Source organism: Diutina rugosa (assembly GCF_008704595.1).
Source record: "Diutina rugosa strain CBS 613 chromosome Unknown scaffold17_size212612, whole genome shotgun sequence".
Classification (NCBI taxonomy): Eukaryota; Fungi; Ascomycota; class Pichiomycetes; order Serinales; family Debaryomycetaceae; genus Diutina; species Diutina rugosa.
The window spans coordinates 174,813-201,187 of NW_022995172.1; the positions used below are offsets into that span (position 1 = coordinate 174,813).

Genomic DNA, 26,375 nt, shown 5'->3' on the forward strand with positions numbered 1-26,375 from the left:
CTTTATTGGCTTGCAACACAATAGAACAAGGGCTCTATATCCATTTGCGGCTGTCGCTCGCGCCACCGTGAGCACGCCTACTAGGTGTACTATCGGCGGCAGTGTCGACGCTGTACAATCGAACACAGGTAGACGCTCTACCACCGCAGGCAGCATTAGTTGCCGTAAAAGTGGTGCGAAGCCGACGATCGGTCGTATTCCAGAGATCCCTCCCCCTGATTGACGATATACTAACGCGCATACACCTGAAAAGGACAATTTCGGCGGGCTAACATCGCGAAAAAAAGAACGGCGGCTACGAACTGCGAATGTCATCACAGACTGGCGACGTGTTGGTCGATATCTTTAAGGGACAATGATGCCTATCGACTACTCGATGCTCTTCCTATTGCAAATTCTCATAGATCCTATAATGATGTTGCTAATTGAAATGTTTATTTCGTAAGGAAGTTTGTCGTGATTGGGTGAAGAATTCATGCAACGTATAGTTTGAATCAAATTACAAGTCCATGTGGTCGCGCTCGAAATTGACCAACATAAACTTGTCGTCATCGTAGTCTAGGCTGAGCCTCGAGATGTTTTGACTGACGTTTTCACACATCATCTCAAGCTTCAGCGCCCGCTCAAACCCCAGCAGCTCCAAGATGAGGGTGTTGATGTGAGAATAGAGCTGCTTGAGGTTACGTTCAAACAGAGCAATCGCCAGCTGACCGGCATGATGCTTCTTGAGGGTGTCGCTGTCTCGCACAAGGAATAACCCTGCCACTTCTTCCACTCGGGCTATTCGCTCTGGCTGATCTGCTTGGGCCAGCCGAAGATCGCCACAGGCCTTGAATGCTTCATCGTACGCCTGCTGAGCCTCGGGAGCCTGCTCAAGCTTGAGCCGGAGGTACTCCTTCATCAACCACACAAACTCCAAAAGTCGGAGCTGAAACAATAGCAGTTGTCCCTTTGCCAGGGCGAGCTCTTGAGGGTAATTAAGCTGAAGGAACCGGCGGGCCATTTCGAATTGGTGCGTGTCCAAGTACTGCTTGATGAGCTTGCGGTTGCTGGCGTGCAGTTTATTAAGCAAGAGCGTATCCAGAGGTACTGGATCCGATGAAGTGCCCAATTCCAGCTGGAGCCCCGAGACGTCGTTAGAAAACGCCTTGAACGTATCGATATACCCTTCGTGCATGAGATAATCCTTAATAAGATCGTCGAGATTGTCTGACAGCATCGTTGGAGGCACCTCAACAGGGGCGACCTGCGACATTTCAGCCCGCGAATCCTGTTCCCGCTCAAGCTCGGCAATATATTTATCGTTTTCCGCCTTGTAGTTTTTGACGTAGTTGTTGATGTTGAACTTAAACTCCTTGAACCCTAAGTTGGTGCGGATCTTGCACTGCGTTGGCACCACCGCTGGTTCGCCTGGTTCCAGCGAGTTCTTGAAGTTCTCCGTCATTTCAAACCCAAGGATAGGATATACCAGGTTCATTTGCACCAGCGACTGTGCCTCCGTCCGCCGTGATGTGGCGAACAAGTTATCATGAGCCATCGCCGAGCTCACAAGCTCGTCGTGGGTGATGATACGCGCCATTACCCCGTTTAAAGTGAAGAACAACAGCTTGTCAATAAAGTTGATACCACAGCCGACAACATCCGTTTGGTATACCCTGAGCTTCAGCGACGACTGTTTTTCGTTGATTCGCGTCCGTAACGGCAATCCTAGGTTGATCCGTCCCTGGTCCGCCTCCAGCAGAGTATTGCGGATACGGCGGTTGATGTTGAGCATCGCCTGCCGTTGGGTCGCATCGAGATACTTGATCAGATTGTAGAACACCAGGTCCTGGAAGTTGAGTGCATACAGCCCGCGTAAGTCGCCGGGCTTTTGCACAAGCAACAGCTCTAACACTTCCGTCTGACCGCCACCAAGCAGCCGTTTGCGGTCCTTGGCAAGCAAGGCGTGCTTGATACTGTCCAAGTCGACGCGCTCCAGCGCCAGCACCGAGCCGTCGAGGGAAAATTGACGGCGCGCGAACCCCACGCACATGTGGAGCGTCTGGTTCAGCAGCACCAGCGGATCGTCCATCAGGACAAGCGGCTTGAAATTGGTGACCTCGGCGGTGGCCTGCTCCACCTCCACCTCGTAGTAGAATATACCAACGCTGGGATTGATATCTTTATCGCAAATAAAGTTGTAGTAGCGCAAAAGATTGGGGTCGGTGTCGTGGCGCTGGTCGTTGCGCTCCGGAGGAGGGTGGTTGGTGTGCATCTCAATCGTCAGGTAGCCGTTGTCGAGGTGGGTGCGGAGATGGAAGTCTCGGTGGAGCTGTTCAAGCGACTTGGCGGGGATCAATGGCAGCCACGAGAACGGGAGCGAATACGGGAACTGCTTCGACCCCGGAGCTACCACCACGCTCGGCGGCGCCAGAAACGATGTATCGAGACACTGGGTATGCTTGAGCAACTCGGTGAGGGGCATGTTGACCAACTTGGCGTACTCCTTGGGCACCAGGGCCCCGTGGTCGACAATTTCGCCGACATGGCTCGGCGACACCCGCGACAACCAGCTGCGGGGGTTGCCGTGGTAGTCCTCGTCCTCGGTGTCGCTGTCGCTGTCCAATTTGTCACGTACGGTGTCCAACATCTCCCGCAAGTAGTTCAGGGTTACCAGGGGCAACGGCGGCGGCTCGGCGCCCAAGATTCCCAACGCCACAAGCTTATGGTACACTTTCTCTCGGACAATGTCTTCGATCCAGTGGTCGTAGGAGAAAACCGGCGGCTTGGTTGCCGGCGGCGTGTCGCGGTAGTAGAGCGCCAGCAGGGGCGAGATCACGTTGGATGCGGCCAATTCGTCGTCGATGTCGGCGAGCTGGCGGAGGAGCGCCAGCCCCAAACACGTGTTGAGCACGTACGGCGGGATCACGTATTGAACCCCCGACATCGGTGTGGGGCGTGAGTGTGGGGTCGGTGGCGTTAAGCGCGCGACGAGAGGTCGTTGGTAGTAGGGGCGTAGCGGGAAGCAGAGGATAGGCAGTCAGCGTGTATGCAGAGTACGAGGGCTTTAGAAAAGGTGGGGGAACGAGCAAAGGGTAAATTGGAGAGACATTGAGGACATTGCTGTGCCCCAGAGCAATAGACGACGTGGGGCGCGTGCAAGTGGCAGGTATAGTTCGCGCGCACTGTTTTGATCGGCTGAGAGAAACAACCGTGCTGCAACGATCGCAGTAGACTGCGAGCACAATCTCCTATCCGTGCAAGATCATTGTTTACCACAATAAAATAGTCATATATGGAACAAGCCTGATTGATTTCGACTTCGATGATATTTACCTTCTGCCGGTTATGCTTGAAATTACTAAAGTTTTCATACCTTCCATGTCCAAGACCGTATCTCTAGCTAATTACGAAGTGTATAGTCTTGCTCACGTCTTCGCGCTACCGTTAGTTCCAGCGGCCTTCGCCTCGGCTGCAGCAATGTACTGCAATCGCTTCACCTCCAGCAATCGAAGCGCCTCCTCCATCGCCTTTTCAACATGGGCGGACCACTCGGCATGCTCCTTATACTTGTCCATGGCATACGTTACTTCTGCCGGCAGATCAACGTCAAACTTCTCTGCTTCCTCCTGCAGCAAATAGTTCACAGGAGGGATGTCAGCCCCAAATGGGTTTTTGGCCATCTCCTTTTTGGTAAAGTTGGTTTCCAAAAACGTATACATCAACCAAAGAAAGCGCTTGGCGCGATTTTCTGGGTGCACCAAGGATTCTTGGAAGAAGTCCAAAAAGTTCACGTAACAAGGATACGCATTGTTCTCCTTGCCGAAAAACGGAAGCGGTTTCTTGTACCTTGATAACGCAAGAATGAGCACCAACACATTCATATTAGGCTTCTGCTCCGGAGGCTTTTGTATCAACTTCTCAAGATTCCTTTGATCAAATGGTGAATCCTTAGATTCGATGTTGACAATCTCCTTGAAACTTTTAGAGTCTGGGAACCGCAAATTCACGTTGGGCATAGTCTGCAAACTAGGAATAGAATTGAACGCAGACAGGGTCAGGTGCAGCTTAGCAATGAAGCCCACGCGAGAACTCATACGACCAGCGTTAACCATGAGCATCAACATCGCCACCACCATCCCCACGGGACGACTCGAGAGCATCCCCGCCTTGATAAGCTTGGTCACTCGCCTCAGAGACAGCTCAGCAATGGTGCGGGTGTATAACTGGTAGAAGGTTATTTTGTCTCCTTCGTAAACACCTTCCTCGAAGTTATTGGTGAAAGCTTTGGTTTCATCGTTAAATAAAGCGGTCATAAAGTCAAGCTGAATGTCTTGCCGGGTAAATGCTTCCCCTACCGGCTTTTTGAGGTGGACTGTCGACGTGATGAAACTGAAGTTGTGACCTCGAGTGTATAATTGTTTGGCAAACGACGAGAGATTGACATTGGGGCGCTTAAACGGTGGGTACTCTCCAGTAGAAGCATACGAATCGTCAGCATCAAGATGTCGCTTTTCACCCGTCACACTGGTCGTTTGAGCAGGCGTGGCTGGCTCGAAAGTGGCTGGCTCGGAAGTGGCTGGGGTGGTACTTTGACCCGATGCCGCCAACGACGTATTATGTTGCGACGATCCATTCTGAGGCTCGACCGTGTTTTTCACGTTGCTCTCAGTGCGTCTTGCTGGCGTTTTCTCCGCCAGAGCTTGTTTTGCAGTAGCTTTCTTCGCCTTCTCTGATGTCGTCAATTGAGTGGGTTCAGGGGTAGGCGTATTGCGGGCAGAGACGCCAGGGGTGACCGATTCACTAAGCTCTATCGGTGTTTGAGGGTTAGACTCGGCAGAAGGCGTCAGATTATTGGATGTCGCCGCTGGGGTGAAGCCAGTGGAGTCCTCGGCAACCGCCAGGCCGTTTTCCTCGGCATCACTTTTCTCGGGCTCGTACAGCAGCTGAGACCACTCCAACGGCTCTTCCAGGGATGCATGTTCTGAAATCGTTTGTGGTATGGTCTCTGGGGTTGGATTTTCGGGGATGTCAGGGGTATTATCCTTAGCGTCTGCCTGGGGGTCTTCCGGCAGCTCTGGCACCTCCACGTCGGGTAGATCGATATTATCAACCGGTTCCGGCGCCTCAAGTTTAACCTCGACCAGATTCGGCTGCGGCAGCGCCGGTTCGTCGATGTATTTGAAGCCGCCTTCATACTGAAACACCGCTTGGAAGAGATCGAAATTCATCGGGGCCCACGCGACGCAGTCAGTAGTCGAGACAATGAGGGTCACCAGTGAAGGCAGTTCGGATGAAAAGGTCAGTCGGCTTGGGTGTACACGCCCACGGTGAGGAGGCACGGGCGCGGCTTGATGTCACTGGAGAACGGGCGAGCACTGGGGCGCGTGATGGTTACACGCGCACCGGCTACCACCCCAGCGAAACAGCCGTGCCGTAGCGCCTTTTTTTTTGAAAATATAAAATTTGGTGTTAATTTAAACGTGATTCGGTTACCAATAATCAATTGAGTTTTGGTGGTGGTCAAATGATGATGTGCTAGTGATTTTCGACCGCTCCGAAGACCTTCTGATCACGGAGCTGTCACCTCGTAGTTCGCGCGCGCTATCACTGGGCATCAGCCATGATTGCGAGTTTAGCTAAATTATCGAAGTTTCAAGCTTTCTGATGAGGGTGACGTGTTTGTCATCAATTATGGTGCCTCTAACTACACTACAAATTAAAGCATAAAAGACATGGAATTCGATTGAATTATCTGTGAGTTTAAACGATTGATGCCATTACAATGTGATGCAGTTGTCGCTATCACTTGACACGCTCATCCCTCGAACTAGTTTTCTAACGTTGCCGCCTGTGATTCTCCGAGTGTCCTGTCAAGAATCCGTTGTTTCCAGTGTGAACTTTGGGTGATCGACAAACTCAGTTACCCTTGCAGTAGGCATCAAAAGTACACTCATGAGTATGGGTAACATTGAGCTGGCGGCACAATGAGGAGTTCTGGTTGTTATTGTCACCAGAACTCTCAGACAATCAGCTTGAGTATGGCAATTTCTGTTGGCCTCGTACGTCGGTCGTAGAGTTACCGTCTCGACGTAAACGATTTGCGTAAGGCATTATAACTCCTCGATGACCCCGTGGGTCAAATTGTTTGAGACCAACCCATACTGGATTCAGATGCACCATGAAGATGAATGACCATCGATTTACTGTGCAATCAGTTGGCATCCTTTGATGACGAAGTCGAATCATCTTTGACCTTAGCTTGGTAAACATCAAACTCCCAGAGCTTCATTGTCACCTCGCCTGCCATGGCCACCACCGTCTCCGGCCGGGATGGCACTCGGGTCCACCCTTTGGTGACAAGGCCCTCCTTCAGTACCACTTCCACTGCAAATGAAAGCCCCAGCTGCTGAGGTACCCGCTTCACTTGGTCCACGTGGTTGTGCATCACCAGGTTCAATTGAGTATAAATTTCGGCCCAGCCAAAGCCGTCAATGGCAATTTCGGTCGGTCCCAGCGGGAGAGGCACCACCACGTTCGCCATTTCCACCACGTACTCCGCCACCCGTGTCCGGCTCAGGTCCTCTATCACACATACCACCTGCTTGAGCGAGTCGAGATGGTCAACGATGTTTTCCACCAACAGGTCGAGGTACTGGCGTACGGCGGGGTTGCGGTTGCGGTAGACAACGATCTCGAATGTCCGGATCTGGCTGTAGGTGCGCTGGTCGTAAACGTGGTAGTAGTAAAGGGCTTGCTCGATCCAAAGGGTGAGGAACTCACGCATCGTCCGCACTAGCGAGTTGACGGTGACATCGGTGTCCATCGAAGCATGGGGTTGTGGGGTAGGTGTGGTATGTTTGTTATGGTTGCGCGCTTGCTCTGGCACAGCGAGGGCGTGCGCGACCCAGTGAGTTTCCAAAAGTCGCACGGCCCCATAACAGCTGTTACCATCAATTTGCTAGCTTAGTGCGAGATGGCACCAAAGCACCCCTGATAATACCACACAAATAGTACCCAACATGAAGTTAATGAATCTACTACCACTTGCAAAAACAGCGAATCATCGAAACATATCTTCAAAAGCAATTCACTTCCCACAATTCCTCATTTCCCTTTATTAGCTGATTCTTGATCTCACTCCTTGGCCTTCCCCTCGATCGCCTTTGATCGGTGCGACGCGCCTCTGACCCGGTTACGCGTTCTCTCTACAAATGCCTATCCAGGCCATCAGCGCTGGAGATGTCAATCGGATCACCCTGGGTCAGGTGATCACTGACGTCCGAGCCGTGCTCAAGGAACTCGTGGAAAATGCTCTTGATGCCAATGCATCTTCGGTGGAAGTGCTTCTTGACGACTACGGGATCGAGCGCATTTCCGTGGCGGACAATGGCCACGGCATCGACCCCGAAGACTTTGCCGGCCTCTGCTTACGAAGCCACACCTCCAAGATCAGCCTGCTAGCAGACTTGCTGCTGCTTTCGACCCTTGGCTTTCGAGGGGAGGCCCTCCACTCGTTGTGCACCGTGGCTCGAGAGGTCAAGGTTACCACTGTACGCGATCAGAAACTCCACGAATTGACCTACGACAACACTGGAAACCTCGCCAATCAAACCACCAAGCCGACCCGGCAGGCTCCGGGGACGACGGTGGTGGTTTCGGGTTTATTCCACAACCTTCCCGTGCGGCTTAAGCATTTGAAGAAGCTGGCACTGTCGGAGCTCCGCAAAGCGGTAATGTTTCTTAACAATTACGTCATCATCAACCCCCACACCAAATTCACCGTCTCCCATACTAATAACGGCAAAAAGCTGCTTGTGGTGCTGTCTCGAGGAGGACCCACTCAAACGGTACTTACGGGGTTACTGTCAGTTTTTGGCAAGAATGGAGCCAAAGGTCTTTCCGAAGTTGACATCAATGCTGGAGACGTTACCATAACCGGCTATATATCCAACTTCTCGTTTGGGTGTGGGGCCCGCCTGGCAGCTGATCGCCAATTCTTATACGTCAACCGTCGTCCTGTGGCTAATAAGCGACTCGTCAAGGTGATCAACGAAGTCTACCATCAATTCAATAATGCCCAGCATCCAGTGTTTGTGCTTGATTTGACTATACCGCCGGCTATTGTCGACGTCAATTTGACTCCCGATAAGACGAAAGTGATGATTAATCGTGAAAATGATCTCCTTGAAGATGTGCGTGAAGCTCTAAGACAATTTTACGATCAACAAGGGGGTATCACCATCCCCAGAGGAGAGTTTGCTGATACTCTGATGAGCTTCGATGCCCGTGATCAATTGCCAACATCAGAAGTGGATACCCTGAATATTCTCGGTAAGCTGGGACTTTTTGTCGATTCAGAAACACCGTCTTCACCACAAGCATCATCTCAAGCGGTACCCCAATCTCTGAGTCCTCCCCCGAAATTAAACGTTCGCAACGAGGAGCCGCCAACCTCATCACCACCTCGTCAACATGCTTCATATATAGTTGAACCTGTCACTTATGAGATTTTAGAAAGATCCAACGTCACTACGCCCCATGAAAATAACGGCGAAGATGAAAAGCGTGGTGACAATTTCGATGACAATGACGATGACGTTGACGATGATGCCAATGACGATGCCAATGATAAAGGTGACAATAACGATGATGATAACGGTGACGAATCCCAAGTTGTTGGTCATGTGGTGATAGGCGGAGGGAACTCGGGAACTCCTCAGCTCATGATGGGCAGAGACGGGAACATCATATGGGCAACCGATACATCACTTCGACCTTTAACTCAAGAGAAAACTCACCTGAATGAGGGTGGTTATGGTCAAGCTAATGATGGCGACAGCGAGTTGGACGACAGCGAGGTTGACGACAGCGAGGTCGACGACAGCGAGGTCGACGAAGACGAGGTCGACGAGAGTCGGGTAGATGACAGTCAACACGATGGAGGTGACGATTTGTACGGCGCCCTTCGCGAGTTACTTGGGCCACCATCTGGCAAAAATGACAACAATGATGATGACATCAATAAGGAAAGTGATCAGTTTGATGCTGGCCCGACAGTGATTGAGCTTTTCCCTGAGTGGAAAAAAGTCAAGGCAGTCAAATTCAATGGCGCAATTGACGAAGACGTCGTCTACGGTGGTCAAGCAAAACTCACAGTTGGAAGTGATGGCTACTTAGTGAGGGAGGCTGATGGATTTATTGATGATGCTGGCCGTCTCAACAGTGGTGGAGATGAAGAAGAATATAACAATGAAATCGTGGACGTCTATGATAAGGATGCCCCAATACTCAAAAAGGTGGTGGATGATAACGATCCCAAATTTTTGAAAACAGTGGAGTGGGCTCCTTTAGATCACCGGCTGATCATAAGAGACATGTCTATGCTCAATCCCGACCAGATCCGCTTAATGAATCTTTTTGACTTACCACTAATCGAATGTGAACTGGAGGTGTGTGCGTTTCTCAATGAGATGAGGAATACGCGATCCAAAGACGAGTGGATCGGGTTTAAGCATTTGGCGTGTCTGTTCTATGCCAGAAAGACTGGTTTCAAAGAGTACCACTATAAAATGAATGTACCGTGGGAATTGCCGGTCTCTAATTCAAGCGATGAAGAGGGTGAGTATTACTACAATGGTTTCACTGGAAAATTAGTCAAGACAGACTATCGTGAACGGATGATCGATGACCCCAGCTCGGAAGAAGAACCAGAGCCAAAAATGAAATTTAAACAGCGCAAAACCTTATTTGAATCTTTCGTCACACAAAAACCATTTACGAGTGCCTTCTACCACAGCTACCGCAAAAAGGAAGATAAGCAGAGTCCCTTACTTTTCCTACCGAAAATCCTCACCAAGAATAATCACGCTGAGGTTGAAGGTGAGGATATCGTTTTCGCCGAAGCTCAAGACGAAAATTCTGATAAGGCTCAGCTGAATGAAGATGAAGAAGGCAATAGTGACTCGCAAAAGTCGCTCAGTGATTTCATACATCAACCGTATGGCGAGAATCTCGTTGAGGATTCGTATGGGAAAAACTTCAACCCAGTTCGAACTCACGATATTGAAGTACGGATCGGTGATCACGTCCATTGGGCACCAACACTAGAAAGACGTCGTCCGAAAACGTCACCACCACAAAAGAAGAAATTGTCGACGGTAGGGTGGCTGTTTGGCAAGTCAACATGGGAAACGAAAGCTGCTGAAATTGCAACTCAACAAGCCTCGGCCCCCGAAGCTCATGATGTGGTTAACCAGGACACTTCGATGCTTTCACTGTACATTGTGTCCAAATCAGATTTTGAACAGATGCAAGTTATTGGTCAATTCAATCTCGGCTTCATTCTTGTGCGGTCCAAAGATGATAATATGTTCATCATCGATCAGCACGCCAGCAACGAGAAGTACAACTTTGAGTTATTAAGCAACAAGTACCATGCTCCCAGCCAGTTGCTTGTGCTGCCCCTCACCGTTCAACTTACCGCGGTGGATGAAATCTTGGTGAAAGAGAAGCTTCATATATTTAAGTTGAATGGGTTTGGTGTTAAGTTTGATGCTGATCAACCTCCAGGTCAGCGGGTCAAGTTGATGCTGATGCCTCTGCTGAAGCAGGAGAACCAGCTGTACACCGTTGATGACTTCTATGAGCTTCTTGCCCTCATTGCTGAGAACCCCCATAACAAGTCGGTACGTCCACTGAAAGTGCGGCGCCAGTTGGCGATGAAGGCTTGTCGGCTGTCGATCATGATCGGAGCTAGCTTGACCCGTAATCGCATGGAGGAAGTGGTGAAGAGCTTAGCCACTCTCGATAAACCTTGGAACTGTCCCCATGGTCGTCCAACCATGCGGCATTTAGTGGAGTTGGCCCGGTGGAAAAGCAATAACTTCCCTGACTACGCCCTTGAACTTTGACGTCACCAAACCAAAGCGAATTGGAAACACAAACAATTGATATCGGCAGTGTCATCTCGGCTCGGCACTGCCTTCTAGACCGAACAGAGAACAATCATCGCGTATAGACATTACATACATTTAGAACCCTCATAGTCTTCTTTTAGAGTGGGAGTGATCCAACGATTAAACCAACATTTCAATATATTGCCCCGACTCTTAGCGTTTACATGATGAAAGAGGAGGTTCCAAGAATTCGATTTAGTGTTCTCTGCGGGCAGCATCCCATAGTATTCTCGTGTTTCTATGGCTCACCGTTTTCGGGCGCGATCAATGCATTAGCTCAGGGGCGCGCATCCCAAAATGGATTATGCAAAGATCAAATAGGATCTGACGTGGGACTGCGAAACGACCACAAAACCGGCAAATAATCTCGTGAAACCTTCACCTAAATGACTATATAAATAACAAGTGGAACTTAAGCATTTCCGACAATGAAGTTCACCTCCGTTCTCGCTACCTCCATCATCGCTGCCGTGGCCGTTGCCGACGACGCTGCTGCTCCCGCTGCCCCTCCCGCCGACATTACGGAAGCTCCTGCGGCTCCGGAAGCTGGTGAAGGCGCCGGTGCTCCTCCTATCCAGTTCACCACTTGGGCCACCGCCTACGCCACCACTTTGCAATACAAATTCCCCGATGGCGGCCTGGGACAAGCCCAAGTTTATGAGCAACAAATCCAAGGTGGTCTGGGTAGCGGCACCGGCTTTGCTAACGACTTTGCCATCCACCCGTCTCCGTTCGATCAGTTCTTCGCCAACTTCTTCGACTGGTTCCGCAACTCCGTCGGTGGTGCCATTGGCCCCGCCACACCAACTCTCTTATAAGTACCTTCCATCAATATAAGTTTACTCTTTAACCAATCAACAATCCGAAGCCCTGATGAATGGAAACTGTAAAATGATTTACCGTTTGTGTTTATAGGCTTTGGTATGCTTTCAGTGTCAGATCTAGAGAATGAGTGCGCACAAGCTAAAGTTACCCAGAATTTTAAACTTTAACGTTCAACATACTACCCAGGATTCATTTCACACTTGGCTTCTAACTTTGGCGTCTCAGCTTCCAACGAATACATGGAGGCATGCAAAATCCAAGGTGGAATTTTCGAGATGACGAAAGTCACCCAGCAACGCTGGTGAAAATTAATGACGTGCCACCAGCTAAACTTCGTCCAGATCATTCTAGTAATCTAGATGGACTAATTATCGTCATTGATTGCCGCAAAGCAACAAAAAAGTATGCGCAAACCCGGAATCGAACCGGGGGCCCAACGATGGCAACGTTGGATTTTACCACTAAACCATTTGCGCCTTCTATGAAAAATATTGGTTTAATCAAAAGGGGTTGTTATGATGGATAGGTTACATGTGTAATCTGTTCCAAATGCTTATATCTTGAGTAGTTTTTGAATTTTGAACGTATTCTCGATAGCCAGAACATATTTATGAACAGAGTGCTCAAAATTCGTTGTAAACGAAGGAGAAATCTTAGAACAAATCTGGGTAGCAATACCTAACATTGCATCAAATGTCTACCGACAATAAACTATAAGCCAAGAATTACTTGGAGTGTGATCAAAATGAAATATGGATATACTAAGCTTGTTTCTAAGTCGTCTATTACCGTAATTATTCCTCGTCCGAGTCTTCCATGTCCTCGTCTTCCATTTCCTCCTGGGCCTGCTTGGCCTTTTCTCTCCGTTCGTCGCGGTCCTCGTCCTCCATCGCTTGGCGCAAGATCCGCTCGCGTTCCTCCTTGGCCTTTCTGAGCACCGAGATGTACTGGCCCAAGGGGGTCAGCTCCCACTCGGTGGAGCTCATGAAGTTGGCGACCTCGACCTTGTTCGAAGGACCGTATTCCACACCCAGACGTTGCTGGGTGACGAGCTGGGCGTTGGCATTCAACTTCTCCACCAACTGGCCCAATTGCCGATTGAACTTACCGTTCTTGCTCTTCTTCAAAAACCGTCTCAACAGCAACACCGCGGGGGTGACGAGTTCGGGGAACGCCACCAGTTTAGCGTACAACCCGAAGAACTCGGCGGAAAGCTCGATGAACTGGTCGGCGACGCCGTCAAAGTAGGCACGGGTGCCCAAGTACGCCTGGTTCACCTTGATGTTGGAGTCAAAGTCGACGGCGGCAAGTTTCAGCGACTTGGGGGGTTTAGAGAACATCGACGACGTCAACACCTCGGCAAGCAAGGGGAAGATGGGGATATAGGTACCGGTGGCCTGCGACACTCTGAGGAGGGCTCTGACCAAGTAGAATCGGAGCGGGTAAAACTGGGCGGTGGGGATGAGTCTGATGGTACCGAGAGTCACTTGCACTAACGGGTACACCAATTGGCGGAGCGAGGTTTCCTCACTGCCGTGGAGCGACACCACACGTGACCAGAAGTCAAGACTGTTGACGTACTGCCAGTTGTAGACGATCTTGTACCCTTCCTTAGCGTTCAGGGTCTGGTTGATCAGGTTACGTAAGTGGATGGCGGCCTGACGGATGAATTCGAACCCGACCTGGTAGGCGATGGTAGTGTCGATACCGTAAAGCTCCGCCGCCAGGTTTTTACAGAAGTTAAGCAGGGGCAAACTGCGCTGGGTCACCTTGTGACTGGCTTGGACGAGAGCCGAATAAGTTTGTCTCAATACCACTTCCAACACCGAGGTGGGGAACTCGCGACTGACGTTGTTCAAGAAGGCAAACGCGGCGATCTGGGTCTCGGTGTCCTGCAGCGTCAGCCACAACCCCACCACTTCATTGACGAGCTTCTTCACGAGCCGCTTGTGGCCCAAGTAGAAGGGGAAGATCTCGTTTAATGACAGCAACGCCAACGCGGCGATGTCGGTGTTGGTGATGTCGTTTAAAAGCGTGAGCACACTGAGCGCGTGGTTCTTGAGCACTTGCGTGAGCGGGTGGACGTACTGGTTGTTTTCGGGGATCACTCTGACGCCGTGGGGGCCCTTTTTGTATTTGACAAGCTTTTGGATTGCCTGGGGCACATCTTTGAGAGTGAGGTAGATAAGCAGAGTGAATGCGTCGGGGTCTCTCACGATGAACTTGGTCACCACTTGATCGTTGTTGACGTTGACGGCAGCGTCGAAACCAACACAGATTTCCCTAATGAGTTTAGGCGAAGGCTTCTCGGCGAGTCTAGACTTCCACATCGCCACCAACTCCTTCGTAAGGTCACGCTTAGCCTTCAGCTTGGATTCTTTGGCTTTTTTTCCTTCTTGTTCTTCGTCGTCGTCTTCTTCTTCGTCGTCGTCGTCGTCGGAAACCATGTCCAAGGGGTTACCGCCTTCAAAGTCCAAAAGCTCCTTGTCGTTCTCCTGTAAGTACTTGTAGAACTCAGGGTCTTTTTCCTTGAGCTTCTCCATGTCTTCCTTCATCATTTCTTCATCCTCTTCTTCCGAAGATTCGTCGTCACTGGCCTCTTCTTCGTCTACTTCGTCGTCAACGTCTTCATCGATTTCCTCATCGCTCTCGTCTTCAGACTCCAGTTCCAGCTCAGCCTTCTTGCTGCCCTTCTTCTCCTTGGGCACCTCAAAGCCGCCGTCGAAGAATTGGTCGACACTCATGTCTTCAAACACTTCCTTGGCCGCGGTGGGCACCGGTTCGGAGTCATCGCCACTCAGCAGCTTCTTCTTGCGCAGCAGGACTTTTTTGTTGTGGGCCTGGACCTTCTTGCGGTGGTCGAGCGTCCGTTTGAGATGCTTGCTCTGGAACTTCTTCGTGGCTTTGGACGTCTTGGCCATGCTGTGGGTTCGGTGGAGGGCAAGCCCGTATTTTTCGAGATGAGCATCGCGCGACTGGGGGGGGGCCCGATGAGGTAACCCGAGTGCGATAAGGCACCGCGAGAAATGAGTGGGGAGGCGGAGAGTATTTGGATATGAGAGACTGTTAGTGAATGTGGACTATGTCAGTATTTTCGATGTGTGTGTTGGATCGATGACAGGGTTCCTATGGTTGATGAGATTGCTATGGAGTCATAGCAGTGGTAGAGGAGTAAACAAAATGAGATAAGATACTTCTGTTTGGACATCTTGAGAGTAGATGTCGTAGGTCAGACGATGAACACCTGATTTCAGGAATCTAATCCTATGATCCCCGGACTATTTATCGTAGAGCAGCGTAATACTCATCTTACTATGGGATTCATTATACCGTTACTATTTCGTAAAAACTAAACAATACTAAGCACATAGTCAACGTCATATATCCAACCGATTCTAAAAGTGTATTGTTAACATCTTGGATTTGACATTTTTGGCGTAATCGTAGTAACCCCAAATATTTACAATTTTCGCACTGATGGGGATAGTACACCGAATATAATCAATCCCAAAGAGGTAAGATTCAAGTAACTCAAAGTGTTTGATCATTTGAGTCTACAAACTCAGTTTTCTGGTCATTACTCGTCTATTAGAATCTATGGTACATTTACAACTTGTTGTCGGCTCTGGCCAACATCGAGCGGTACTGGGACAAGTCGTCGCCGGTGGAGCACAGCCCGCCACACACCACGATGACGACGATGTCGTCGGGCTGCAAGTGGCCAAAGTGCTTGAACAACAAGTCCATGCGGTTGAAGACCACCAGGGTCAGCGCGCCGCACGCGGGCTCGACGATCTTGCCGATCTTGTCGTAGTAGTCGACGCACCCCTTGAGGGCGTCGGCGTCGTCAATCACCTCCAAGTGGGTCTTGACAACGTCCAGGTTCTTGAAGTTGTTGAGCGAGGTCTGGGTGGTGTACAGGCACGCCAACAGCGTCGCCATCAGTTTCACCAGCTTCAAAGTGATCAACTTATCCGCCTTCACCGTTTCGTAAAGCGTCGGCGCTTGTGCCGTTTCAATCAAGAGCACCTCCAGGTCGTGGATGCCGTTGCGCTGTAACCCTTGGTAGATGCCGTTGTACAAGCCACCGCCGCCACACAGACACACGATCCCCTTCAAGTGGGGCACTTCCTCGGGAGTCAACTGTTGCTGGACCAATTCGTCGACCAACGAAGCATGCCCTTCCCAGATTAAGGGGTTGTCGAACGGGTGGCAATAGATGGGCAAGATCTTGTCGGTGTCGATCAGCTCCAAAATATTGCGCAAGTGCTGGTCGGCCTCGAAGATATTGTTGCCGAAAAGGATCATCTCGGCATTGTAGCTCTTCAATTGTTGTTTAACCACTTCTTTAGCGATTACGGGGAGCACCACCGTACACTTGAGCCCGTAGAAGTGGGCGGCATAAGCAGCAGCAAGACCGGCATTGCCTCCCAGCAGGGCAAACACCTGTACTTCTTTCTTGCAGCGACGAGCATTAGCCGCTTCCAACTGGGAGTGGATCAAGTGGCCAATGCCCCGCAACTTGAACAGGCCCAGCGGCTGCTCGAGGTCGTTCTTCAACAACACCCGGCACGGCGGCGTCATTGGCAACTTGTTGGTCGCGTCACACAACAGGGTGGTGATGTGGGGGGCAGGCAAGGCTGAGGGTTGAATTTGCAAGCTTGACATGCTCATGAGTGGGGGGGGAGAGTTGAATCCTACGGAGAGAAAATCTGGGAGGGGTGGCGGTGGCGGTGGTTTTATAAAGCACCCGGTCACTGTGGGGGGTGCCGTTTGTGCACACAGCGGGAAAGAGTCAAGTTTTCGGAGGCAAGCGGTGCTGGGGGGTCAGAGCGGAGGTTACCTTCCGCGACTTCTCCTCCCTAAGCTGTGACTGTGGCTGACTCGGCGCCCGCACGGACGCGGCCGTTGCACTGCATATAGGAGGACACGAGTCACCCACCCCTCCCTCACTGCGACAACTTCGACAACCACCACTCCCTTTAGATTCCTTTGAAAGCCTTCTCCTTGAGCATTGGTTTCTCTCTTGTTTGGCATTGCTGGTTTTGGGAATGGCTGGTATTTCCGAGTCCTTTTTTTATCAGTAGATTAGCGAGAGATATCGGGTGAGCGGACCCTATCTCTATTTGACTCTCTCTCTCTTTCAGAGTAAGTGCTGGAGGGTCGGAATAGGAGCCCGCAAACAGCAACGCTTGCCCTGTAAAGCCCAAAGGCATGTGCCCCTCCGGCGAACGGGTCGCCGTTTGCGTGTGGCCATTTGACTCGTACCCTCAGGCGCCCACGGCTTCGGAGCCCAGCGCCGTGGCTCCGAGCAGAAAAACGCCACAACGCTTACCAGACGCTTCGGGTACAGTGCAGGAAGGTGTCAAAAACAGCGACCCGCTCCGGCGATCGCCGTCTCGGTAATCAGCGGGCTCGCCAGCGGGAACCCCCCGAACTTGCGATATTTTGGGATAACGAACAATGATAACAAAGCATCAAGACTTGTAGACAATAGATAAACGTCAAGTCGTCAATGTGGTGGTCAGGCTTTGCTGGTTTCCTGCATTTGTTTTGTTTTGGTGAGCAGCACGCCGGTGAGCTAAGGTCAGGGGGCAGCGATGTCTGACCCCGAAGTGGGGTTGTGTTCGGAGTCGACTGCGAAGGGAAAACTCGGGCGCTGCCGCCCACAACCGAAGTTGGAGTGGGGGCGGGGCTCATACTTGGGAACACAATTGTAAACTTACCTTTGTGAATCTTGCTTAGAAATGAACCGTTTAACCCTACATTTAGTTATCGACCACTACCACGTCTTCCTAAGTGTTATACCTACCGAATCTTCGCACTGATGCTCATCGTATAGTGTCGTTTAGCCCATCGCGATGGTCGTACCCCGCATCCCTAAATCTTCGGCTACAAGCGCAAATCGAAAGCAATTCACCCCCCCCCATCCCCCATCAGCTTTAAAAAAAGGTCTCGTGACGTATTAGGTCAATAGTCATCGTCACCTTAATTTTTATACCATTTCTGAGCGGTCGTGGACACCAAATTTCCTGCCAGCACACGTTCCAGCTCGTTTATCGCATTTGCCACCAGAACGGTGCGGGATGACTCAACTTTCCCTCGAACCTCGTAGAAACACCGCCGCAGCCGCCCCCGTGAATCTCCTACTAAGATGACACTCGTCGTCCACTTACTGGCCACTTTGTTTATGTTTGGCGGCACGGTGGTGTTTGGCTTATACTTCTGGATGTTATTGGTGATGGGGCTGTTGCTCGTGGTGCTCTACCACGAGACGATGGCGTTGTTCAGCCGGAGCCGGCGGCGGCAGCACACGGTGCCCGAGGTGGTGGTGACGTACCATCCGACGGTGGGGCGACCTCGGTACGTGGCTGGGCGCAAACGACAAGCAGCTGGTTCTGCTTTAGTGGGAAGCTCGTAATGGGCACTAATATAATTTACGTAATTTAATATGATTTGCATGATGGTATTGGTGTAAAATGTGTTGGATTGGATTGAAATGGCCCCTGGCTACCATGTAATAGCAGACTGTGCAGTTATGGTGCTAAAATAAGGCGAAAAAATCCCGTTTTTGCTTTACCACTAATAAGGTATGATAAACCCGGTTTTTTTAAAATTTCAGGGAGTTCCTAGTGGCTTAATGGCAAAGCGTCTGACTACGAATCAGAAGATTGCAGGTTCGAGTCCTGTCTGGGAAGTCGAGTTGAGTAACATCAACACCATCCCTTCTTTTTCAATTTTTACCAAAGCAAACGACATTATTTGACTAATATCTACTTTTGGTTTACTTCGTTGCTTGTTTTATTCTAAGTTTGTATAATACAGATCTGATTGAATGTATGCGATGATAAATGCGATGGGGTTTCACACGATGTCGTGCTTGGGACGAGGCACCATGATGTAACGGAGGGCGTCAAACACATAGCAGAACACGCCGATGACACAGCCGATGGTGATGACAAAAAGCACCACCGCGTAGATGGCGCCCATGGCTTTGAAGAACATGAGTCCGGGGCCAAAGTTCTTTTCCAATTGGGACTGGGCGAGACTCATCGTCCCGAGGGGGAACGTCATGGCCCAGAATGTCCGGGAGAAGTAGACAAACCCGTAGCGGGAGTGTACGTGCTCGGGGTTAGGTGTCTTAGCAAATGGTTTCAGTTTCGCCACACACGAGAACACGGCGATCGCAGTGAAGAAGTAGCCGAGCCCTAAGAGGACAGTGTCGACCATCGAGAACACGACAATGAATACCGTGGCCACAATCTCCTTGACCACGGCCATGTTTTCCAGCAGCGCCATAAACGCCATGTATTTTTCGTGCATGTCCGAAGACAGGCCCATGATGAGATGATGCAAATTGTAGCCCATGAGGGCGACGCCGTAGCCGCCCTGGCCGAGAAAGCCCACGGGTAAAAACAGCGTGAATACTAACGATGTAGGCGGCAGTTTGTGGATGAATAGGCGCGACAAGTTGATGGTCGTGATCATAAACGCTACTCCCACGGCCACAGCCCAAAGGAGGAAAGTAACGATAAATGTAAGCACCTGTAAATTGACTCGGGGGAGGTCTAGTAAAAAGATATTCCCCTGGGACAGAGCGACGGTGATGGTGACGATGGGCAATAAGATGGACAAATGGAGGTCCTGGTGTTTGAGTTTGTGGGCGTGCTTGTTCTTACCGATATAGCAAAAGAAAAACACGATGACGCCGGTGTAGACGCTGAGCGCCACCAGGATCCACCAAAGCACAAATATCCCCACCAGCGTGAGGCGGTGGTGCGGCTTTGCAAGATAATAGATGAAATTGACAAGAGTCATGTAGCCCATGGCCATACACCCCATATACGGTGCCACGTCGGGGTCCCAGGTGAAGGCGATGCGGCGCTCGGGGCGCTTCACCGTCGCCACCACCAAAAACACCGTAAGCCAGCAAAAGAAGAACATCGCCACGCCAAACATGATACACGCACACACCCTAAGCCAGTGCGCTGGCCAGGGGAAGTTATACATGATGTTCAGCGAGATCCCCGTCCCCATCACCAGGGTGAAGTAGGCGGGAGTAAAACCCGTGATAAACCAGCGGTCGACGACGCAGCAGAGGCGCTGCCATCGCGTGTGGGTGTTGCGGTAGTCGGCGACGGTGTCCAGCGACTTGTCATCCTCAGACAGCAGGGGCATCGACTGATAAATCGCAAACGGCACGCTGTGGTTTCTTATCAGTGTGATCGAAGGTGTCTCAGCCGCAGTGGGGAGCACGCGCAGGTGTGGCGCTATTTGTAACGAAGAGCGCCATCGCGGGTGCGGCGGGGCGGCGGCGCCACTGATTTGCGCCGAAATAGCGTATAGGCGTCGGAAGTTGGCCGGAGAATGGCGGAAAGTGATAGGGACAGGAGTAATAATAGTTTTACGCCACTACTTAAGCGTTGGTGTTAGGGGAAGAGGTAGAAATGGGTGGTTTTATGGGGTTTGCTACGGGGTTTGCTTGAGTAAAACGGGGTTTAAACTAGCGGTCATCGCCGCGGAAAAAATACCCGTTTTGGAATTCCCAAAGCGGTAATCACCGCTCGAGCGGCCGCTCGTCCGAATGAGGAAGGAGGCTTTTTTGATGCCGCCGCCGCTGCCACTGCGGACGTGTTGCCGCCCGACATCGCAAATGGCAATTTCTGTGTCACCCCGAAACTTACAGAAACGCCAGGGCGGCGCATCGCCTAAAGGGGAGAGGGGAACAGCGGCGCTCACAGCGCCGCTCCCGACACTCAGGTGACCTGACATGAAACGGTGCCGTCACGGTCCTAGCCGTTTTGGGACGGTGGTGGCTCCGTCACCCCCAAACCACCACCACTACACCCAAATCGGGCGCTATGATGACACAGTTGTGTGTTAGGTGTCATTTATGTGGTCGTGGGCCGGTCGCACGGGCCCTGCATCGAATTTGGTAGACGCCCGACCCGGCGGTCGTGGGGGGTCCAGACTTTTCGCTTTGGGAACAATGCTTGACGTCACTCGGCAAGTACCCTCGCAGAGCCCCCTAGACATTTCCCCTCCCACCGCCCCTATCCTCGGTAATCGTTGTCGTTATCTGCTGAAACGGGGCAGTTCGTGTAAAAAACACGCACAGGAGCAGGAGGAGGGGTTTTATAGATCGGTGGCGATGAGATGGCTCAAACTGTGGTGGTGGCGGCGATGACACCATCGGGTGTGGCCGACGAGCGGAGGTAGCCTGTTTGGGGCATGGGCAGAGCGGAGGTTGCCACGTCCGCATGACCGCGGAAGATGCCTGATCGAGGAAAAATTTTTGGGCGGGCGCCGACGTCGGTCACGTTACAACGGGGGTTACGCAAAACGGGAAAAAATCATATAAAGCGAGCGGGCGCCGCCCCTAGTCGGCCTTCCAAGCAGACGCTCACCGCCCGCGCACCGCACAAAACCTATCAACATTTTTTGCAGCCACAGTTCCTCACGATGTTCTTAGTACCTCAACCCAACACCACCCCTACCGCCCCCGGGTGTGGTCCTGTCGCCAGCAAACCCACTACCCAGCGAGTTCAGCGCACCGTCTACCCGGTCAATTCGCTCGATATCGATTTGCCGGCGCTGCTGAAGCTCCACCACTTGATCTTGGAGCTCCGCCATCTCTTAGAAGGCCAGGGTCTTTCCAGCGAAGACATTGACATCGATGCCATTAAAGAGGCCATGGAGGCCTACACCTCCGACGAATCGGAGTGGAGCCACATGGCGTTACACGACCCGCTGAGAAACTACAGCCGCAACGGCGTAGTCAACATCAACAATAACGCCAACATGTTGTTGCTTGTGTGGCTGCCCGGCAAGCTGAGTGCCATCCACGACCACGCTAATGCTCATTGCTGCATGAAGATCTTGAAGGGCACGTTACAGGAGCTGTTATACGACTTGCCTGAGGGGCAAACGGAAATGGTCCCCAAGAAGCACACGTTGTTGCCCCGCGATAGCGTCGGCTATATCTCCGACGATATCGGTCTCCACAAAATCCTGAACCCTACAAACGAAGTAGCAGTGCTGCTCCACGTGTACACGCCGCCGTACGCGCTGAAGTTCGGGTGTCTGATGTACGAGGCCAACGGCACCAAGCACCACGTCGACATGCTGAAGTACTACAGCTGGCAGGGCGAGTTGGTCAACCTGACGGGCCACCTGACGTGTTAACGAGTTTTACGAAAAGTTTATGGGATCCAAAGGCCTAGTGCAGAGTCTTTTAGTTCCCTCTCCAAGCATATAATCATGAATCAAATAAACATTGGAAAATAAAAATCTTGTAGCCTATAATTAAAAAAATGAATCAAAGAAATCGATGATTGAATTACATATCGTAATTATTTCGATACGGCGAAATTATACCCGAGTTAGGCGGCCACGTCGCTAGACTCACTAGAATATGATTGGTAGTTTTTGAAATGCATTCTTGGGAGGCTTAGTCGACGTGAGTCAACCTAAATCATTTGCTGTTCGTTGCATCGACTCAAAAAAAATCCAGTTATCTCAGATAGGAGTTATCACTAACTAATTAGCGCTGACTCAGAGGTCATCGAAGATAATAGAAAAGATTAAGCCTGACACATTGATGTAAACCTAATTTCACCTGTTGATGATCGATACTCTCATTGTTCGTTCCGATGCGGGTTATTTTGTTTTTGTACCATGCCCGCTTATATGCTCGTGTGACTTTATGAGGGGAACCAGCAGACACCGCCCCCGGACCCTTATTGGTCTGCCACAAACTGTTATCAATGCAGACACGCGTATCTAAGGTACACTGGGGTTGAAAAGACCGTTTCCCCGATAGTTATAGCTGTTAGTGCTTATCAAACTACCCACTATCGTTCAGGGCAGATGACCTATCTTTGTGCCCTGGAATCGGAGAGCGGCTGTTTGCACGGTGATTGAGCGGGGGCAGGGGTCATCAAAATTCCCGGATTAGCTTTTAACCATGCCTCAAGCATGTCTTTATTGTGTATTTTTCTTGGTCTGCCTTTGTATGCCGACAGCGGCAATTACACAAAAGGGAAATTCTGACATCCGTTGCCTCCGTTACCCAATCGGGTAAGTACCGCTCGCCTACCCCCGACGTTAGTAGTGTACCCGATCCCCCGCCAAAATGAAAAGCACTCCAAAACAGATTGATCTGAGAAGAAGATATTGCAGAAATGGCCAGGTGAATTGGGAAGATCAAAAAGGAATCACACTCCATGGAAGATTCAACATATATCAGAGAGTATACGGATCAATTTTGGCTAGCCGACCTTCGAGAACACTTCGAGATTGTGATTGATTTCGTGACTTTCTTTGTGACGAATACCATCTTCAAAACAAATGTACTGGTTTGTGGAGGTGTATTGGGGTCGATGATAATGGTCCTGCCTCAAAAGCGTAGGCAAATTTATTGCTGAGGAAGATACCACACAAACCAATGTTTTTCACAAAAAACAGAGCAGTATCAGATTTGGGTTGTTGATGATAGTAAGGAATGTCAATTAACCAATAGACTAGTGCCAGCTAGAGCTTTGATGTTAGTTTTGATTATCGTCAACGATGATCCCATTACTGGAAGTCTCAAGCAAGTAAACAATATGTCGACCCCAAATGTTGACAACGAGCGAGTTATAAACTTGACGTGACGGATACATTTAGAAAATCAGGCGCATCTGGTTCTATTGTTTGGTTTGTGGTCGCTGATCCACGCCGCACGCAGCGCTATATCAATGACTACCAGCTGATCATAACAAAGCAACATCCTTGAGGAATGAGCAAATAAGCCAAGCTAATATTTTGCTTGATCAAAGACTAAGCTAAGGCCATCACAAAGGTTGTTGTCCCTCATCAGTTCCAACCGTCGCCACTAAGGGACAGGGGTTTTCCCGACTCAACACATGGTGGTACACCCACGCCTCGCCCAAGCCAGCAAAGCCACACTCACACCGGCCAGACTGCTTTAGCATGCTACGCAACGTGGCTCTCAGACAGACAGCCCCGCTGTCGAACTTGAAGTGATGCCGGAGGAGGTGGCTCACGTATAGTGTGAACAGCTGCCTTGATTTCAAGTGAAACGGACAATTCCCCGAGGCCAAAAACACACAATTGAGTGGATTGGCTTGGATACCCTGAAGCGACTTTACGTGGTTCTTGGCATGGCGGTGGAACTTTGTGGCACACACAGAACACCGGTCTGGCGGTGGCACCACCAATGTTAGCGGACACGGGTTGGCCAGCGCCATCACGTGGTCGTGGAGCCACGCCACGCCCGTGCCGTGATAACCACACTCACATCTACCTGAGCGGGCGTATAACTGGCTGAGGGGAGCCCGCCACGGCTCGTCGAGGTCGTCATGCAAAAAGTGGCGGGTGAGCATGTGGACCTTAGCGTTAGTTTCCCCGGCAAACAATCCACACTTGCCAAGGGTTCGGAACTTACACTCAATGTGCCAGTCGTCGCGGTGGGACTTGACGTGGAGTTGCAATCCGTCCTCACACCAGCGACCACATACTGTGCAATTACCCAGCGTTGGCGCCTCCGGGTCGACTGCCGCTGTTACCAAAGGACACGAGGCAACAGGCGGTAATACGTGGTAGACAAGCCACAGATGAACATCGTCGTGATAGCCACATTCACACGTGCCTGGTTGCTTCATCTTTACGTTGAGGCGAGCATTAATCATAGCGGGATCGTCGAAGGCAAAGTGGTGGTTGACCATGTGGTACCGATTCATGCGAGTATAGTCCTGTGTTTTTGGATGGCATTTGCCTAGAACCGCAAATTGACATACTACCGGTTTTCGTTGGGTCATTGGAAATGATGCTTCCTTTACCTCACTTTCATCTTTGGGTTCAGGCTGCTGGCACGGAACTGCCGATGGCGTTTCTTGGTCATGTGGCAGTGTCATTGACAGAACAGGCGACGATGTTTCTTGTACATCCCGTAGTGGCGTCGACGGATGAAGCGAGGGCAATTGTCGGTGACGTGACGGTGTTGTCGACCGAGTAGGCGCAGGAACTTCTTGATAACGTTGCCGTGTCGTCAACTGAATAGGCGAAGGTGGTTTCGGATCTTGTATGATTTTCAACGCTGCTTCATTAGTGGGTGGGTATGAGTCCCTCAGTGTCGTCGGATTAGGCAAAGGCTTACTCGTGTCGTTGATAGTAGTGATAGGGGGCGGCAATATTGTCGGCGCTGCTGGTTTAGTGAGCGGGCATGGGTTCTCCAGTGTCAAAACATGATGCAACAACCACGTCTCCACCGAGCCGAAAAATCCACACTCACACTTGCCCATGTCTGTCCACAACATTGTGAGCGTTCCGTAAGACAAAGCCATCTCATTGTCGAGTTTAAAGTGATGCCTGAGCATGTGTAAGTTGCAAGCGCTAGTATCACTATACACGAAATCGCTGCATCTCCCTAGTGGCCAAAACTTGCAAGTTAACTCTGCCGACTTCTTGACATGAACATCGATGTGCAGCTTTATCGCCAGGAGGTGATAGAATCGTTTGCCACAAGTATCACAGATGTAACATTTGCGGATCGACGGCCGAGCTCTGACTCTTCTCTCTCGGGGAATCCTGTTGACGTTTTCGGGGGGCTGTTCTGGAAGCTTTTCTGGAGACTTTTCCGGGGGCACAAGCGTTTGTTTGGTTCTAACATACTTCCGTCGCCGATCTATTGTATCCCCTGGGAATACTTTGCATGGAACAAGAACGATTCTGGAGAGTTTCTCATCTCTCGATTTGTGGGATGTCGGTGCCAGATGTTGATGTGGCACCAAGCCAGTATCAGGGATACGTGATAGATTTGGATGGCTTTCGACATCAACAGAACGGTTACTCTCAACAGCTTCAACAACCATTGGCGCAGGACTGTCTTTGACTCCCGGTGAATTTAGTCTCAACAGGGTGGACGCCTCTAGTTGAGACGATAATACATTTAGTCGTGGAGACGGCGAAGGCATTCTAGAATTCATGGCATACAAAAAACAGCGGATTATCTAACCTCAACTGGTGGCCTCAGTTCTGCTGGAGTCACTGCAATTGCTACCTGTATCGTAAGAAAAGGAGGCGATATCCAAGTGCAGGCAACAAAGCTTAATTTGGTAAGTTTAGCTCAGCTTGGTCGTCTATGATGATGCGCTAGGCGTTTGAATTCTAGAACCGTGTACTTCTGTAAATATACACAAATAGGGAGGCATATCATCCTTGCAAATCACCAAACTTCGTGAATACATTTGAACAAAACTAACTAGCCAAGTATATTGAGTTGATGGATACGTGATGCCATACTCTTCGACTTCCGCTAAACTTAATTTAGTCGTGCGGTGAGAATTTAGCTAGATTAGATTTGGAGCAGTATACCTTGCCCCAGCGGAGGCGTAGCGGCATATGGGCATGACAAATTCAATCCTATAGTTCAGTCTAAGACAAGAAAAAATATTTCACGTTATATTCACACATAGTTTCATGATAGTATCGATAATAAGTGCTGACTACCCAATCGCTCATGATGCTAATCATCCTCTACATTGATAAGTATATGATGCACACACCGGCAAGCTTCATATGGCACTAGGGTAACTCAATCTCATACCAGAT

The 26,375-nt window shown here is 50.5% G+C and overlaps 10 protein-coding genes across 10 annotated transcripts; 3 read left to right on the plus strand and 7 right to left on the minus strand. All coding sequences in view use genetic code 12, as the record gives it.

Annotated features, from left to right (window-relative positions):
* Window positions 1-499: 499 nt before the first annotated feature.
* Window positions 500-2,926, minus strand: DIURU_004264 (glucose-induced degradation complex subunit; the record flags this gene model as incomplete). The annotated part of the gene is made up of 1 exon (XM_034157118.1): window positions 500-2,926. The coding sequence occupies one exon, from the start codon at window positions 2,924-2,926 to the stop codon at window positions 500-502; it is 2,427 nt and encodes an 808-aa protein (XP_034010998.1).
* Window positions 2,927-3,407: 481 nt separating this feature from the next.
* DIURU_004265 (uncharacterized protein) lies at window positions 3,408-5,210 on the minus strand (the record flags this gene model as incomplete). The annotated part of the gene is made up of 1 exon (XM_034157119.1): window positions 3,408-5,210. The coding sequence occupies one exon, from the start codon at window positions 5,208-5,210 to the stop codon at window positions 3,408-3,410; it is 1,803 nt and encodes a 600-aa protein (XP_034010999.1).
* Window positions 5,211-6,193: 983 nt separating this feature from the next.
* On the minus strand, window positions 6,194-6,805 carry DIURU_004266 (uncharacterized protein; the record flags this gene model as incomplete). Its single annotated transcript, XM_034157120.1, has 1 exon — window positions 6,194-6,805. One exon carries the CDS (start codon window positions 6,803-6,805, stop codon window positions 6,194-6,196), a length of 612 nt encoding a protein of 203 aa, XP_034011000.1.
* A 388-nt stretch (window positions 6,806-7,193) lies between these two features.
* PMS1 (ATP-binding mismatch repair protein) lies at window positions 7,194-10,892 on the plus strand (the record flags this gene model as incomplete). The annotated part of the gene is made up of 1 exon (XM_034157121.1): window positions 7,194-10,892. One exon carries the CDS (start codon window positions 7,194-7,196, stop codon window positions 10,890-10,892), a length of 3,699 nt encoding a protein of 1,232 aa, XP_034011001.1.
* Window positions 10,893-11,365: 473 nt separating this feature from the next.
* DIURU_004268 (uncharacterized protein) lies at window positions 11,366-11,755 on the plus strand (the record flags this gene model as incomplete). The annotated part of the gene is made up of 1 exon (XM_034157122.1): window positions 11,366-11,755. One exon carries the CDS (start codon window positions 11,366-11,368, stop codon window positions 11,753-11,755), a length of 390 nt encoding a protein of 129 aa, XP_034011002.1.
* An 801-nt stretch (window positions 11,756-12,556) lies between these two features.
* NOC2 (mRNA-binding ribosome synthesis protein) lies at window positions 12,557-14,683 on the minus strand (the record flags this gene model as incomplete). Its single annotated transcript, XM_034157123.1, has 1 exon — window positions 12,557-14,683. One exon carries the CDS (start codon window positions 14,681-14,683, stop codon window positions 12,557-12,559), a length of 2,127 nt encoding a protein of 708 aa, XP_034011003.1.
* Window positions 14,684-15,368: 685 nt separating this feature from the next.
* On the minus strand, window positions 15,369-16,436 carry CHA1 (Cha1p; the record flags this gene model as incomplete). The annotated part of the gene is made up of 1 exon (XM_034157125.1): window positions 15,369-16,436. The coding sequence occupies one exon, from the start codon at window positions 16,434-16,436 to the stop codon at window positions 15,369-15,371; it is 1,068 nt and encodes a 355-aa protein (XP_034011004.1).
* Window positions 16,437-18,626: 2,190 nt separating this feature from the next.
* Window positions 18,627-19,940, minus strand: SSU1 (Ssu1p; the record flags this gene model as incomplete). The annotated part of the gene is made up of 1 exon (XM_034157126.1): window positions 18,627-19,940. The coding sequence occupies one exon, from the start codon at window positions 19,938-19,940 to the stop codon at window positions 18,627-18,629; it is 1,314 nt and encodes a 437-aa protein (XP_034011005.1).
* Window positions 19,941-21,224: 1,284 nt separating this feature from the next.
* CDG1 (Cdg1p) lies at window positions 21,225-21,947 on the plus strand (the record flags this gene model as incomplete). The annotated part of the gene is made up of 1 exon (XM_034157127.1): window positions 21,225-21,947. The coding sequence occupies one exon, from the start codon at window positions 21,225-21,227 to the stop codon at window positions 21,945-21,947; it is 723 nt and encodes a 240-aa protein (XP_034011006.1).
* A 1,649-nt stretch (window positions 21,948-23,596) lies between these two features.
* DIURU_004273 (uncharacterized protein) lies at window positions 23,597-25,750 on the minus strand (the record flags this gene model as incomplete). Its single annotated transcript, XM_034157128.1, has 1 exon — window positions 23,597-25,750. The coding sequence occupies one exon, from the start codon at window positions 25,748-25,750 to the stop codon at window positions 23,597-23,599; it is 2,154 nt and encodes a 717-aa protein (XP_034011007.1).
* Window positions 25,751-26,375: the final 625 nt, after the last annotated feature.